We start from the raw sequence: 17080 nt of genomic DNA on the forward strand, positions 1-17080 counted from the left end.
ATATAATTTTTTTTTAATGTGGTATTATAAATTTTAAAATGCTTATCTTATTTTATATAAAAAAATGTTCTCTAAATATTCTAGAAAAATGCAAATCGTTTAATTAATTAATTTCCTTTTTTTTTTATGTATGAATTAAAAAATATGAAAAAATAAATTTAAAGGAAGCTTAAAAAATATTTTTAAATATGTTAGTAAAGATTGTTGAAATTAGAATTTTAAATAAATTAAAATAAATAAAAATATAATTTTTTATTAAACATACATAAATAATATTATTTAATGTAATTAAGATTTAATAAATATATTTAAATATTATTAAAGTTATTTAGTGTAAATTAAAAGTTAAGGCTAACTGAAATTTGAAATTTGAAATTTTGATTAATACCCAGACTAAATGAGTACTAAATGTTAATTAAGTGAATTTAAATGAGAAAAAAAAGATATTTTAATGAATATTGCTGATATAACTGCTTAAATAACTAAAGTAATTCAAATTAAAATAAAATTTATGTCAGAATAAATTGTTTATAATTCATTTTTGGGTAATTTTAAAATAAAATAATTCCCTTTATAATTGATTGATTGATTGTTAATAAATAGCTAGCTTAAAATGATAACAACAAATAAAATATAAACAGAAAAAAGGACTTAAATTTCTATCGTAGTGCAAAAAATTTGAAGGAATGGGTATGCATGCACATATAAATAAATAGATAGATATTGATATAGTTTTTGAAAGAAGGAATAAAGAGTACGTATGAGATTAGTTATAGAGATATGTGATATTTATTTACTTATTTAATATTTGATTTTGTATGGTGATGGGAGTAAAAGATAGGAAAGAATTAATAAATGTTATGAGCTAATAAGAAAATTTACTAATAATTTTACAAATAAAAATTGATATAAAAGATAATTAACAAATAATTAGGTTTGAATAAATAAAAGGAAATATTAACAAATCAAAATAATAGATTTGATTAATATAGTCATTCACTCACTCATTTAATAAATCAAAGCAAAGCAAATTAGTTAATAATTATGAGTTAGGTTTAGTAATAAGCATAAAGCTAAAGCAATTCTCAATAGCTCAATTCAATTAAAAAATCCAAGCAATTAGGCAATTATGTTTTAAGTATGCTCAAATATTTTCTGCAATGATAACGTGATTAATTTTATTCAGTTAAAACTTTAGGAGAAGGAGCCTTTGGCAAGGTCAAATTAGCTACGCATATATTAACGGGTGAATATGTTGCAATCAAGATTTTAGAAAAAAAGAAAATCATAGACGTGACAGATGTTGAGCGTGTTTAAAGAGAGCTTCACATTTTGAAGATGATTAGGCATCCTTCCTTGATATAGCTTTACGAAGTATTTTAGCATTCACAAAATATCATCTTGCTTTTCAAATCAATTCTGTTGGAATTTATATAATAATTTTGAAATAATTTGGAATTAAAAGAGCAAGTTAAGCTTAAAGCAATCTCAAAATATTTTATTTGATGCTAAAGTTAGACTTTTTTTATTTCATTTTATTTGGCTAATGAATTCATTTATAAAATTGATTTGAAAGCAAGATAAAAGCATACTTTTTCATGGCAATTTGTTAATCCTTTTAAAAATATTTAGATTATTGAAACACCTACTCATATATTTTTGGTAATGGAATATTGCAGTAAGGGAGAAGTCTTTGGATATATTCAATAAAAGCAAAGGTATTTCATTTAATAAATTAGAATTTGATCTGCATTTCCAAATTTGAATTCATTAGTTTTTACTTTCATTTAGGAAATCCTAGATTTAATTCTGATTTGCCTTACTTTAAAATACATTGAAATAATACCTAAATAAAAATATTTAATCGTTATTTTAAATGCATCAATTATCAATCCATTTGCATTTTTTATTTTTTTTTGAATGTCAATTCAAAATGAAATTCAAAAGTTTTACTTTTAAATCAATTCAGATTAGATGAAGTAGAAGCATCAAAATTTTACTAAGAAATTTTATATGGAATAGAATATCTGCATAAATTACAGGTAGTCCATCGTGACTTAAAGCCAGAAAATCTTCTTTTAGATATAAATCATAATATTAAAATTGTTGATTTCGGTCTTTCTAATATGTATAAAAAGAATGAACTTCTTAAAACTGCTTGTGGTTCTCCCTGCTATGCTGCTCCTGAAGTAAATCAAATTTATTTATTTAATTTAAATATTTGTAATAAAAATATTCTTTAAATTAGATGATTGAAGGAAAAAAATATGAAAGTCCTTAGGTTGATATCTGGAGTTCAGGTGTAATTTTGTTTGCTTTACTCTGCGGATATCTCCCATTTGAAGACGAAGACACTAGAAAGCTTTATGATAAAATTCTTAAAGGAAAATACGGTATTCCTTCACATGTTTCTCCTGATGCAAAAGACTTAATTGAAAAAATATTAACAGTAGATCCTGAAAAAAGAATGAAATTTGATTAGATAAAAGCACATAAATGGTTTAATCTTTATAAAAGATCTTACACTATTCCACCAGGTGTGATAGTCGGATATAATCACATGCCAATAGATTATGATATTGTAAAAGAGCTTGAATAGCAAGGCATTGATAGAGAAGAGTTAATTAAAAGTTTAGATGCAAATAACCACAACAATATCACAACTTCGTATTATCTTCTTCTTAAAAAGCATATGAAAGAAGGAGGATAATCAAAAGCAGACATTAATTCACCAATATTTGATATAACATTGATAGAGCCAAAGAAAAACAATGGTAATTTTTTTTTTGTTTTAATTTAGCATTTTTAATTTTTTATTTAAATAAAAAATAGATTAAAAATACTCGCATAACTACTTAAATAAGCTTATAAGAGATGTTAAGAATACAAGTGAAAAGAAAAAAATGATTTAAGATCAATCAGGTATTTTTGATGAGAAAATTACAAATACTGAAAAGAAAGGGAGTGGATAGCCACTCTTATAAGGAGCTTATATTTCAAATTCATATACTAATAAAGTCTATGACAACGAATCATAAAAAACAATCAAAAACAGAAGAGGCAGATAACATTTCTATTCGAATGCATCAGATCTAGCAATAAATGATAACAACACTAGCTTTACCAATCCAAACAGCACAATTTCACATATACAAAATTAATCTTATCATCTATCTCCAAGTAGTAAAAACCAAAGAAACGGATACCATTCTGTAGCTCCAGTAAATTATAGCTAAAGCTAAAAAGCAAAATCTTATTCTTTCCATTCAAATAACACCAACAATCACATTATTGGAAACAACAACAATAATAATAACCAAAACTATAATAACAGTAATAACATTTACAATAATATATTATAAAACGATTACAGTAGCTAAAATCCCTACTTATAGTAAAATCAGCAATTACAAGCTGCTTTACTCCATTAAAATTCAAATAACTCTTCATCTTAGCAAAGAAAAGGCAGCTCATATAATTAATACAGAATAAACTTAAGAATTAACAATTAAAAACCATATTAAAAAAAGACAACAATTTTACCCATTTAATAGAAGAAATGAAAGAAAGTGCTTTAATTATTTAATAACTTCCATCTATAATTTTCCATTTAATTAGGCAGAATGAAAAATACAAATTTAATTTGAACCTCCAGCAATCTAGCAAGCAAACAAACAAATAAAGTCTACTCCATTTTAACTCACAAATAAACAAAAACAATAAAATAAAATTATGTACAAATAAATTTATTAAAAAAATTATAAAATATTTACATAAAATTAATATAAATTATCTATCACTCACTCTCTTTTTCACATTTAATTAAAAATGTTATCAATTATATATCTTCATATACTTATAATTAATTACATTTAATCCATTTATTTCAATAACCAAATAATATTTTCCATTTTTATTTTTTTCAAAATTAAATGAATAAGGAAAAGCTTATATAAAGCCTAAAGTTTTTATTTTTCTTTGAAAAATGAATAAATTCATATATTGAAGATATTAAATCTTTAGGATATTACAACTAAAAAAGTAATAAAAATTTATATTTATTTTATTAAATAAAATTGCAAATAATTTAAAAATAATAAAAATTATTCTCAAAAAGTTTGTTAAAATTTTATCAAACCAATTATTTTATTTAGTTAGTATCTATCTGTAAAATTTACATCCAGAGCATTTTATTTTTAGACAGTAAGTTAAAAAATTAAGATACTTAGAAATTAATCAAAAGATATTTAATAAAAGCAAATAATGAAAAGTCCATTCTTAATTTAATACAGCAGTAAAAGAGTGGATATCTTATTCAAGCATTCAAGGATACAAAATAAAATTTATAAATAAAATATATAATAATTTTTCATTATTAGTACAATTATATATTTATTTTTATTACTCTTGTAAAGAGTAGAATTAAAATTTGTGTATTTTTATAAAATAATCCTTGTATTTATTTGAAATGTAGCTTTATTTGATTTAATGGAGTTGATTACTATGGTTATTTTAGTTATGGAAATGAAGTTAATTTAAATATTAAATTAGAAAAAAATTTTGCTTTTCTTGTTTTTCATTTCGTGCGTTTGACTAAATGCTAAGAAGGCGTTTTAATTATTTTTCTGTAAAAAAATAGGATAAAATACCACAAATTTATTTAAAAAGCTTCGTACATAAATATTAATACAAACCTTAAATCTTACAATATTAAATTTTAATCATAAACAGTTTTAAATAGAATGATATTATATTACATACATATTGATTGAAAATGTGTGAAAATATAAAAGATTTTAATTTTTAAAAAAGCCATAATTTTAATGGTTTATATGATAATTGATTTTTAAAATAGCTTAAAATATAAAATTATAAAATATATAAATTTAAGTGACTTTATTTTGTTTAAGCAGTTTAAATTTTGATGAGAAAAGACAAAAGTATAAATTATTTTACTTTCTAAAGAATTTGTGAGTATCAAAGAGAAGACGAAATTTATTTTATAGAGTTAATATTAAAATTCTTGAAGTTGAATTATAAATTAAAAATATGAAGTATGTATTTGTCTTCAGACTTTCATATAAAGAAAATAGTTAAAATGATCTAAAAAATATCAAATTATTTACATTTTTCCATTAATTCTACGAAAAATCAAATTTTGTATTTTTTAGTTAAGTATAAATTTTAATTTATACTAATATCTCATTATTATGATTTGTCCCCAGTATAAATGAAAAGAAATTAATACTAATTTTTAATCAAATAGTTTAAATTGAAAAATCTTTATAATTTAACTTTACAAAATGTGCTTATTAAATATTAAAGAAGATAAAATACAAAATAATAATTTTAACTTTACTAATAAAATAATTTTTAATTTGCTTTATAAAAATTAAAATTTAATAAATAATTTGTCTTTTAAAATTATATTTGCTAAAAATTGGTTAAAATTTAAACTTAGTTTTTAACATTTTTAATATTTCATTTTTTTTGTTACATTTTTTTTTAGTAATCTAAATTTGTATTTGTCTGTAATTCAATTTTTTGTATTTGTTTTTTTTTTTCATAGGAAAATAAATTACAATAAATATGATAACTATCATTAAAAATACAAAAAAATAAATAGTAAACAAAAAAAGATTCCCCACTTTTAAAAGGTTTTTCATAGCTAAATTTTAGAATAAATGTAAGCATTTGAAAATATTCTAAATTAACTAATATGAAATTGAGGAAATTTATGCAGATATATATTTTATAATAATAAAATTGTTTGTTTTTTAGATAGGAATTAATGTTTATTCTAGCTTAGCCTACTATCTAATATTATTTAAAAGATATGTGTTACAAAATACTACTTGATATTAAAGCTAAATGACAAATAAATAATCTTTTAAATATAACAATCCCATGAATTCATTTAGACATAAATCATAAAAAAAAATATAGAAGAAAAAATAATGGACTCAAAATAATAAGATCATTCAAGGATTTTAGTCAAATTTTGTTTATATTATAGTCTCTACATTTGATTAATAAATAACATAGTAAGAATAAGGTTATTGGATATTTAGCTTTTTTGTTATAAAAGATTAATCCTTGCCTATAATTTTTCAAATAAAAAACAAAAATTTCTACCTAAATACATTATTCAATCAGATAAATTTTTGAATTGATTATTTACAATATTAGAACTAAAATACACACTTAGATTAATTATACTAAAAAAATTCAAAAGTAAAAAAAAGCAATTATATTTTTTCCTAATTAGCCAAAGAATCATTTTGAGGGAAAAGGATATTTTGATTTTTAATCAGTAAAATATTATCCACAAATTTAATTAAATACATTTGCTTTGTCTTGCTAGTTAAGCATTATGTAAAATATTCTACATAAAATTAAATTAAAAGATCAATAAGTATAAATGCTGATTTATAATTAACCAATGATAAAAAGCATATTATAGTTAGTACGATGCGATACTCCTTACTCAGTAATTTAAAAATATTTGTAAAGCAATAATAGAAATTAAAATGAATAATAGATATGTGAGAATTTTAATTGATATCGTATAACCTTTCAATTTCATCTCTCATTGTGCAAGCTGAATCGGTCCAAAATTATGAAAAGTAAAAATGGCTTTTCTCCTAATAAAAACTTGAAGTAAGTTAAAATCATAAAAAATTAAGGTATGTAATGAAAATTTCAAATATTTGAATGCGTTATAAAAATTTTAAATGATTTAGTTTGATCTTTCAAATTAAAAAAATCCACTTTACTTAATTAAAGAATTTAATTAAGAGTTAATCACTTGAACAACAGATTATAAGTTTTTAATACTTAAGGGATATTCAGATATTAAAGATATGCTTACTTTAATTTTAGGCTGTAATACAAATTAAGATTATTTTTTTCTTAAATAATAAGAAAACAAACTCTGTTTAAAATAAGCAAAATAATCATCTAAAAATTATAATAATTAAATTCAATAATCATTAAATAAATAAAAACTTTTAAAAAATAAATGAATAAGACCAAGATATTAATTTTTATTTTACCTTTGATTTTATTAGTTGTGAATGCTAAAAAGTAAATCATTTTAGGTGCTTAAAAGATAAACCTGTAAAATGCTTAAAATTCTTAAGAAAAGAAACAAGCAGGAGAATTACTCTATGCTAATAAAGAGAGTAGTTTAGTACTTCAATTATAAATTGCAAGAGGTAAAGGAAACCAGGTGGGACAAAAAGGAGGCTAAGGAGCTCAAGGAGGAAGTTAAGGAGGCTAATAAGGATATTAAGGAGGTCAAGGAGGATAATAAGGAGGCCAAGGATCGTAAGGAGGATAAGCTGGTCAATATGGAGGCTAATAAGTACTTTAAGGAGGTCAAGGAGGATAATAAGGAGGCCAAGGATCATAAGGAGGCTAAGCTGATCAATATGGAAGCTAACAAGTGCTTTAAGGAGGTCAAGGAGGATAATAAGGAGGCCAAGGATCATAAGGAGGATAAGCTGGTCAATATGGAGGCTAATAAGTACTTTAAGGAGGTCAAGGAGGATAATAAGGAGGCTAAGGATAATAAGGAGGCCAAGGATCATAAGGAGGCTAAGCTGGTCAATATGGAAGCTAACAAGTGCTTTAAGGAGGTCAAGGAGGATAATAAGGAGGCCAAGGATCATAAGGAGGCTACTTTGGATATAAAGGAGTCAATTGAAGTCATTTTGGAGGCAATAATTATTAGTAAGCTAAAGAGGAAGAAGTCATGGATAATAAGGAGCTTAAGGAAACTTTGCTAGAGGAGATTAAACATCCCAAAATATTTTTACTAATAAGTTGCTTGATATTTTATTTTTTATTTTTAAAATATATTCTATATATTTTCATATTGTTTGTATTAATAATTTAATCAAGTTATAATTCAAAGCAAATATTCAGAAAATTTTAATATGTTTTGTTCTTTATTTTTTATTTAATAATCAAATACTTTTAATAAATAAATAAATGCTTGGTAAATTTTTTTAAAAAAAATCTTTTAGATAAATAAACTGAATACTTTTTATTGTAGATTTGATTATTTTTTATAAAAATTATTTAATATAAATTCTCAATAATAAAAATATTGAACAAAATATTATATCAAAGTATTAAAGATAAAATTAATTCATATTGATAAAATAAAAATTATCTCTATTATTCTTATTTTTTTCTACTTCTTCATAATATATAAAAATTGATAAATATTGATTGCATATAATTAATATCAAAGATATTAAAAAATTTAATATATTAAACTAACTAACTAACTAACAAATAAATATTTAGATTTTCATTATTATTATTTTATAAATAGTTTTTCTTTCTAAAAATTACAATTATATTTTATTTCTATTAAAAAAATATATCAAACTGTTTTGTTATTAATATTTACTATTAAAATTCATTAATTATAAATTAATTTAACAGGAAATCTAGAACTTAATTCAATCTTTAAAAATCTTTGTTAAATATTTAAAAAAATAATCTCACTAATAATAATAATAATAAAATAAAAACAAATTAATTTTTTTTAATATGAGCATACAGTTAATTCATAAAATAAAAATAATTTTTTTATGTGAGGATAGTAATGCAAGAATTGATAGTTTAGAATTTAATTAAGAATAGAGCTAAATTTAAGTGATTTTTTATTTGTTAAGGTAAGTATACTTTATAAAATGGTAACCTAAAATCAAATAAAATTAAAGATAATTAACCTTATTAAATGGAAATTTTAAATAAATTAAAGCTTTAAATATTTTATGAAATTCAAAATTCATACTTGAGCAAGCAAATTGCTAACTGAATAAAAAATTTAATTTAAAAATTTTTCTCAAATAAATAAATTAAAGCTTTGAATCTGTGTTTAAAATTCAAAATTAATTTATGAACAAGCAAGCTGTTTAATGAATAAAATTACAAACAATTTAGAAAAAATAAAAATTACTCTCAAAAAGTTTTGTTAAAATTTGATCAATCCTTAATAAATTTAGCTTTTATCTGAAAAATTTAAATCAATCATCAATAAACATGTAAGTTAAATATTAAGATATTTACATAGAGCAGATAAATATTTGATATCTCATTCAAAGATATAAAATAAAATATATACATAAAATAATAATTTTTCATACTTAGTATGATTATCTAAGCATACTTATTTATTTTTATTATTCTTGTAAAAAGTAGAATTAAAATTTGTGCATTTTTTGAAATGAGGTTTATTTTATTTAATGATTTATACTTCATTAAGGCAAGTATATTTTAAAAGATGGTAAAATAAAATCAATAAAATTAAAGATAAAACAATAATTAATTAACATTATTAAATCAGAATTTGGAGGAAATAAATTAGATTTTAAAATAATACCTGAAATTCAAAATTAATACTTGAGAAAGCAAATTGCATATTAAATAAATAAATCGAAAATCTATCTGGAGGAAATTAATTTAAGCTTAAAATTTAAGTCTAAAATTAAAAATTAATACTTGATAAAGCAAATTGTTTATTAAATAAAATTACAAATAATTTAAAAATAATAAAATTATTCTCAAAAATTTTTGTTAAAATTTGATTAATCCAATCTATTTAGCTTGGATCTTTAAAATTTACATCCACAGTCTTTTATTTTTAGAAAATAAGTTAAAAAATTAATAAACATACTTAGAAATCAATAAAAGTAAATTTAATAAAAGCTAATAATGAAAAGCCCATTCTTTATTTAATACAGTAGTTATAAATATAGCGGATATCTCATTCAAGGAAATAAATAAAATTTAAACATAAAATAATTATTTTTCAATCTTAATACGATTATGGAAGCATATTTATTTTTATTATTCTTGTAAAGAGTAGAATTAAAATTGCGCATTTTTATAAAAGGGTCTTTATATTTATTTGAAATGAGGCTTTATTTGATTTAAGACAGTTGATTACAACGGATAATATTGTTATGGAAATGAAGTTAATTTAAATGATAAAATAGAAAAAAAATTATGGTTTTCTTCTCTTCTTTTTCATTTAGTGCGTTTGACTTAATGATAAGAAGGCATTTTAATTATTTATTTTTCTGTAAAAAAATAATAAAATACCACAAATTTATTAAAATACCTTTTACATAAATATTTACCATATAAACAGTAATTAAATAGAACGATATAATATTACTTACAAATAGATTGTAAATGCATGAAACTATAACAAGAGTGTTTAATTGTAAATAAATCAGTATTTTTAATGGTTTATATGATCATTTATTAACTAAAATAGCTTATTATGTACAATGATAATAAGTAGAAATTTATGTGGATTTATTTTGTTCAAGCGATTTAAATTTTCATCAGTAAAGGCAAAAGTATAAATTATTAAAATTTTTACTCTCTAAAATTTGGGTATCATCAATACGAAGAAGAGGAAAGATATTTTATTGAATTAAAAATTAAAATTTTTGAAATTAAATGATAAAAAAATATGAAGTATTTGTCTTAAGGTTTTCATAAAAAGAAAATAGTTAAAATAATCAAAAAAACATCAAAATATTTACATTTTTTCTTAAATACTTCGAAATCCAATCAAATTTTGTATTTTTTAGTTAAAAAAATCTTAATTGATAATATCTGATTATAATTTGTCCCCAGTATAATTGAAATTTTGATCAAATACTTTTCTTCAATTGAAAAATCTTACAATCTAACTTTACAAAATATCTTAAAAAAATTTTGTAAATTTTGAAGAAGATTGAGTACATACAAATAAAATTAACTTCATGAATAAAACAATTGTTAATTTGCTTTATAAAAATTAAAATTTTATAAATTATTTGTAATAAATTTTAAAATTATACTTGCTAAATAAAGGTTTATATTTAAACTTACTTTTTAACATTTTTTCTATATCATTTTTATAGTATTGTAAACCTGTGTCTGTATAAAATTAAATTTTTTGTATTTTGTTTTTTTCAAATGAAAATTTAGAAGTAAAGGTTATTAATATCAGTAAAAATAAATAATAAGCAAAATTAATATAAATTTCCCACTTTTAAAAAAATTTTTCATAAGTGAATAAATGTAAGTATTCAAAAATATTCCACATAAACTAAAATGAAATTGATGAAATTAATTTATCCAGATATATATTTTGTAATAACAAAATGTTTTTTTTAGATAGGAATGAATATTTATTCTAGTTTAACCTACCTTCTAATCTTATTTAAAGATATATATATAAATACTACTTGATATAAAAGTTAAATGGCTAATAAATAATCTTTTAAATGTAACAATCTCATTTATGCATTTCAACATAAATCAGAAAAAAATATAAAAGAAAAAATAATTAGATCATTCATAGCTTTTAGTCAAATTATGTTTATATTAAATCTCTACATTTGATTAATAAATAACATAACAAAAATAAGGTTATCAGATATTTAGCTATTTAATATAAAAGATTAATCCTCGTCTAAAATGTTTCAAATTACAAACAAATCAAATTTATTTAGTTTAATTTCTACATAGATACATAATTCAATCAGATAAGTTTTTGATTATTTGAATTGAAGAAAATATTTACAATTTTAAAAATAAAGCAAAACACTTAAATTAGCTATAATAAGAAAATACAAAAGTAAAAAAACAATGATGGTATTGTCAGTATTTGATTTAAAAAAACAAGTGAAAGATAAAGTGATTCATAGATCAAATTATCTTTTTCTTAAAGAATTATTTTGATAAAAAAGGAAATTTTGATTTTTAATCAGAAAGATATAATCCACAAATTTAATTAAATACTTTTGTTTTGATGATTTTATCTTGATAGTAATTCATTATTTAAAATATTCTACATAAAATTAAATTAAAAGATCTATAAGCATAAAAAATAATTGCTGATATGTCATTAACCTTAGGATAAAAAGACTAACATAGTTAATATAATCCTCCTTATTTAGTAATTTAAAAATATTTTTATAGCAATATTAAAATTAATAGTAGACCTATGAAAATTTTAATTGATATTATATAGTATAACATTTCAACTTTAACTTTTATTTAAAAAGCTGAATCAGTCCATGATAATGGTTTCTGAAATTGCTTTTATCCAAGTAAAAACAAACTTGAAGCAATTTAAAATAATGTCAAAATAAAGGTATATAAATGAAAATTTTCAAATATTTTGATGCGTAATACACACTTAATTAACATATATTTTGAAAATAACAGCTTTTATATTTTTTTATTGATTAATGAAATAGTTTGATATTTCGAAAGATATTAATTGAAAAAACCCAGTTTATTATTTAGAATTTAGTTAAGAGTTAATCATTAAAATGCAATTTTTAATAGGTAATAAGTATTATGGGGTAGGCAGACATTAAAGATAAAAATAATAATTTAATGTTTACTTTAATTTAATTTAAGGCTGTAATACAAGTAAAGATTATTTTTTCTTAATAAAAAGAAAACTCTGTTTAAAAATAGCTAAATAATGATCTGAAAATAATAATATTTAATTCTCAATAATTAAATTAAATAAATATTAAAAATTTTAAAAAAATGAATTAGATCAAGACATTAATTGTTATTTTATCTTTGACTTTATTGTTTGTTAATGCTTAAACTAAAAACTTTTTAGGTGCTTAAAGCCTAAACCAATAAAATTCTTAAGAAGGGAAATAATCAGGAGAATTGCTCTATGCAGATAAGGAAAGTAGTTTAGAACGTCAATTACAAAATACAAGAGGTAATGGAGGCCAGGTATCACAATAAGGAGCCTAAGGAGGCCAAGGACCATAAGGTGGCCAATAAGGACAATAAGGAGGTCAAAGAGGTTAATAAGGAGGCTAACAATAAGGTGGCCAATAAGGAGGCTAACAATAAGGAGGCTAATAATAAGGTGGCCAATAAGGAGGCTAATAACAAGGAGGCTAACAATAAGGAGGCTAATAATAAGGTGGCCAATAAGGACAATAAGGAGGTCAAAGAGGTTAATAAGGTGGCTAATAAGGAGGCCAATAAGGAGGCTAGTAATAAGGAGGCTAACAATAAGGTGGCCAATAAGGGCAGTAAGGAGGCTAGTAATAAGGAGGCTAATAATAAGGTGGCCAATAAGGACAATAAGGAGGTCAAAGAGGTTAATAAGGTGGCTAATAAGGAGGCCAATAAGGAGGCTAGTAATAAGGAGGCCAATAATAAGGAGGTCAATAAGGAGGCTAACAATAAGGTGGCCAATAAGGGCAGTAAGGAGGCTAGTAATAAGGAGGCTAATAATAAGGTGACCAATAAGGAGGTCAAAGAGGTTAATAAGGAGGCTAACAATAAGGAGGCCAATAATAAGGAGGCTAACAATAAGGTGGCCAATAAGGACAATAAGGAGGCTAATAAGGATAATAAGGAGGCCAATAAGGACAATAAGGAGGTCAAAGAGGTTAATAAGGTGGCTAATAAGGAGGCCAATAAGGAGGCTAGTAATTAGGAGGCTAACAATAAGGAGGCCAATAATAAGGAGGTCAATAAGGAGGCTAACAATAAGGTGGCCAATAAGGGCAGTAAGGAGGTTAGTAATAAGGAGGCTAATAATAAGGTGGCCAATAAGGAGGTCAAAGAGGTTAATAAGGAGGCCAATAATAAGGAGGTCAATAAGGAGGCTAACAATAAGGTGGCCAATAAGGACAATAAGGAGGCTAGTAATAAGGAGGCTAACAATAAGGAGGCTAATAATAAGGTGACCAATAAGGAGGCTAATAAGGACAATAAGGAGGTTAATAAGGAGGCCAATAAGGAGGCTAACAATAAGGAGGTCAATAAGGGCAATAAGGAGGCTAACAATAAGGAGGCTAACAATAAGGAGGCTAGTAATAAGGAGGCTAGTAATAAGGAGGCTAACAATAAGGTGGCTAGCAATAAGGAGGCTAACAATAAGGTGGCTAATAAGGAGGCTAACAATAAGGAGGCTAATAAGGACATTAAGGAGGTAATTGAAGTTAATTTTGAGGCAAGGACCATAAGTAAGCAAGTGGAGGAGATTATTGATATTAAAAAGATTAAGAAAACTTAGTTGGAAGAGATTAAATATCCCAAAATTCTTACTAATAAAATCCTTGATATTTAGTTTTTTTATAATTAAAATATATTTTATTTTATATAGTTTGATATTATTTTTATAAATAATTTAATCAATGTATAATTCAAATCAAATATTCAGAAAATAATAATATTTTATGTTCCTAATTTTTTATTTAATAATCAAATACTTTTAATAAATAATTAAATGCTTGGATGATAGTTATTATGATTAGAAATTTTTTTATTAAAAATTTATAAGATAAATATACTAAGAATAATTAAATTAGTAGTTAAGTAAGTGTATCATAATTTTAAAATTTATTAAAAAAATTAAATTTCACTTGATTTTTTCAACTTATTATCTATAGCTTTCCTGTGTAAAGATTGTAATTTAATTTTAGTTATAAAATAATAATAGCCTGCATTTTTTTAAACTTAATTCTTTCTTTTTTTAGATATTATTTGAAATACCAATGATTAATACTGTATTCTAAGAATAAAATTTTACATGATGGCCTTGCCTGAAATAATAATATAATTCACAAAAATCTAATTGGTAAATATCTTAAATTAACAATGATGCTAATATTAATTTCACTCTTTCAACCATTAATTTGGGTCGAAAACATTCTTCAATGAAAATCACTTAATTGTATTTGAGCATTCAATATTAATTAACAATATAATTCTTCATTTTGAAAAGAATAAGGGCTACGCTCAAAAAAAATTTTTTTAATAATAATTCACCTCTCGGATACACGGAAATCCGTAATTCCAAATGCCGAATTATCAAGGAATTATGGTAATTTTTTTTTCTTTCTAAATTTCTTTAATTAAATATTCATTAGTTTTGATAGCCTATCCAAAATTAAAAAGGCATTTAACTCTAAAATTATAACATAAAATAATAATTTTCCATTTTTTGTACGATTATTCTTGTAAAGAGGAGAATTAAATTTTTTGCATTTTTTATAAAAGAATCTTTGTATTAATTTGAAATAATGACTCATTATTTTATTTAAGGAGGTTGATTGACTAAATGGGGTATTTTATTTTCAATTTTTAGGTTGAAATGAAAGTTGATCTTTCACTTCCTCGACTTATAAAATAACAATAATAATAAAAGTAGAAAATAAAAAAGAAATTGAAGTTAATATTTGGTAATAGTTAGCAACATCATTTTAAATCAAATTTAATTAATTTATCTTTGCAAAATTGTTCTAGTCTTTTTCTTACCATGATTTAATTAATTGTAAATTAACAATTTATCCAACATAATCTACTTTCTATTTTAAAAAAAATATTTCTATAAAAATCATTACTAAAATGGTCAATACCATAACATAAAAATAGTTTCTAAATTATAAATATTAAGCCCAATAGCCAAAAGAGAGTGATGGAAAAGAAGCTAATTAAAATATTAAATTAGAAAAAATTTTGGTTTTCCCTTTTTCATTTAGTGCGTTGATTAAATGTTAAGAAGGTATTTTAACAAATGTAAAGTAAGAATAGGATAAAATACCACATATTTAATTAAAAAAGCTTGAATATAAATATTTAAACAAATCTAAAATATCTTTAAGTATAAATATGATGTTACTCTTAAAAGGTATTTATATAGAAAGATAAATAAAGTTTTTCTTACAAATTTATTGAAAGTGTAAGAAAACATGAAATTGAGTGTTCAACGATATATAATATTTTTAATGTCTTTATAAGATAATTGATTTATTAAAATAGCTTATAATGTAGAGTAATATGTGTGTGGATTTATGTTTGTTAAAACAATTTAAACTTTCATAAGCAAATACTAATATAAATTATAGAAAGTTTACTCTCTAAAAAACTTGATGAAGAAGAAAGTCATTAATTGAATTTAATATTAAAATTTTTTATATTTAATTATAAATTAAAAAGATGAAGTATTTGGCTTCATGTTTTCATAAAAAGAATATAGTTCGAATTTATTTAAATTTTGAACCTAAAAAATATAAAATTATTTGCATATCTACTATAAGTTCGAAATCCTATCCACTTTTGTATCTTTTAGTTAAATCTAAATCTATCTTAATTAATATTAACATCTCATTGTGATTTACCCACAGTATAAATGAAAATAAATTAAATTTTAAGTTTTAATCAAATACTTTTCTTAAATTGAAAAAATCTTTCAAGTTTAACTTTACAAAATATCCTTATTAAATTTTGAAGAAAGAAGAAGAAGATTTAGATTGAATTCAAACAAATAATTGTGACTTTTTGAATAAATCAATCAATCAATCAATTTTTAATCTTTAATTTACTTTATAAAAATCAAAATTTAATTAATCATTTGCTTTATCTTTTTTTTATATTTGCTAAATATTGATTAATAATTAGGCTTAATTTTTAGCATTTCTTCTAGTAATCTAAGCTTGTATCTATAATTGATTTTAATCATTGATTTTTTTTTCATACGAAAATTAAAAAAAAGTGATAATCATCATTAAAAATACAAAAAGATAAATAGTAAGCAAAATAAATATAATTTCCCCACTTTTAATTAATTTTCTTAACAACATTTTAAGTAAATGTAAGCATATGAAAATATTCTACATTAACTAATATGAAATTAAGGCAATTTATACAGATATATATTTAGTAGTAACAAAAATGTTTTAATATTTTAGAAAAGAATAAATGAATGAATGTTTACTCTATTTTAACAATCATCTAATATTATTTAAAGATACATATTTAAAAATACTAGATATTAAAGCTAAATAACAAATGAATAATTTTTTTAATTTAATGACTCGCTAATGCATTAATATGTAAGCCAAAAAAAAAATATAAAGAAAAATAACTACCATTTTTTTTATTAAACCTCAAAATAATTTGTTCGTTTCTTATTTTTAGTCAAATTTTGCTTATATTTTAGACTCAATATAAGATTAATAAATAGCATAGCAAGAAGAACGACAGGATATTTAGCTTTTTTTTGTAATAA

The 17080-nt window shown here is 21.8% G+C and overlaps 4 protein-coding genes across 4 annotated transcripts in view; all 4 read left to right on the forward strand. All coding sequences in view use genetic code 6, as the record gives it.

Moving 5' to 3' along the window:
- TTHERM_001017245 (hypothetical protein) overlaps nucleotides 1-373 on the forward strand; it is a gene marked incomplete at both ends in the record, with an annotated part of 831 nt that extends 458 nt beyond the window's left edge. The window contains 2 exons of the mRNA XM_012796152.1: nucleotides 1-21; nucleotides 325-373. The exon at nucleotides 1-21 is cut by the window's left edge and continues 138 nt beyond it. Of these exons, the coding sequence (XP_012651606.1) occupies nucleotides 1-21; nucleotides 325-373 (70 nt within the window). The remainder of the gene's footprint in view (nucleotides 22-324) is intronic.
- Nucleotides 374-1044: 671 nt separating this feature from the next.
- Nucleotides 1045-3563, forward strand: TTHERM_01017250 (Serine/Threonine kinase domain protein; the record flags this gene model as incomplete). Its single annotated transcript, XM_001010272.3, has 6 exons — nucleotides 1045-1138; nucleotides 1187-1374; nucleotides 1633-1718; nucleotides 1970-2189; nucleotides 2249-2774; nucleotides 2833-3563. 6 exons carry the CDS (start codon nucleotides 1045-1047, stop codon nucleotides 3561-3563), a joined length of 1845 nt encoding a protein of 614 aa, XP_001010272.3.
- A 3458-nt stretch (nucleotides 3564-7021) lies between these two features.
- On the forward strand, nucleotides 7022-7708 carry TTHERM_01018250 (hypothetical protein; the record flags this gene model as incomplete). Its single annotated transcript, XM_001010273.2, has 1 exon — nucleotides 7022-7708. The coding sequence occupies one exon, from the start codon at nucleotides 7022-7024 to the stop codon at nucleotides 7706-7708; it is 687 nt and encodes a 228-aa protein (XP_001010273.2).
- A 4874-nt stretch (nucleotides 7709-12582) lies between these two features.
- On the forward strand, nucleotides 12583-14007 carry TTHERM_001018253 (hypothetical protein; the record flags this gene model as incomplete). Its single annotated transcript, XM_012796153.1, has 1 exon — nucleotides 12583-14007. One exon carries the CDS (start codon nucleotides 12583-12585, stop codon nucleotides 14005-14007), a length of 1425 nt encoding a protein of 474 aa, XP_012651607.1.
- Between the last annotated feature and the right edge of the window lie 3073 nt (nucleotides 14008-17080).

This window comes from Tetrahymena thermophila (genome assembly GCF_000189635.1).
Source record: "Tetrahymena thermophila SB210 genomic scaffold scf_8254760, whole genome shotgun sequence".
Lineage (NCBI taxonomy): Eukaryota > Ciliophora > Oligohymenophorea > Hymenostomatida > Tetrahymenidae > Tetrahymena > Tetrahymena thermophila.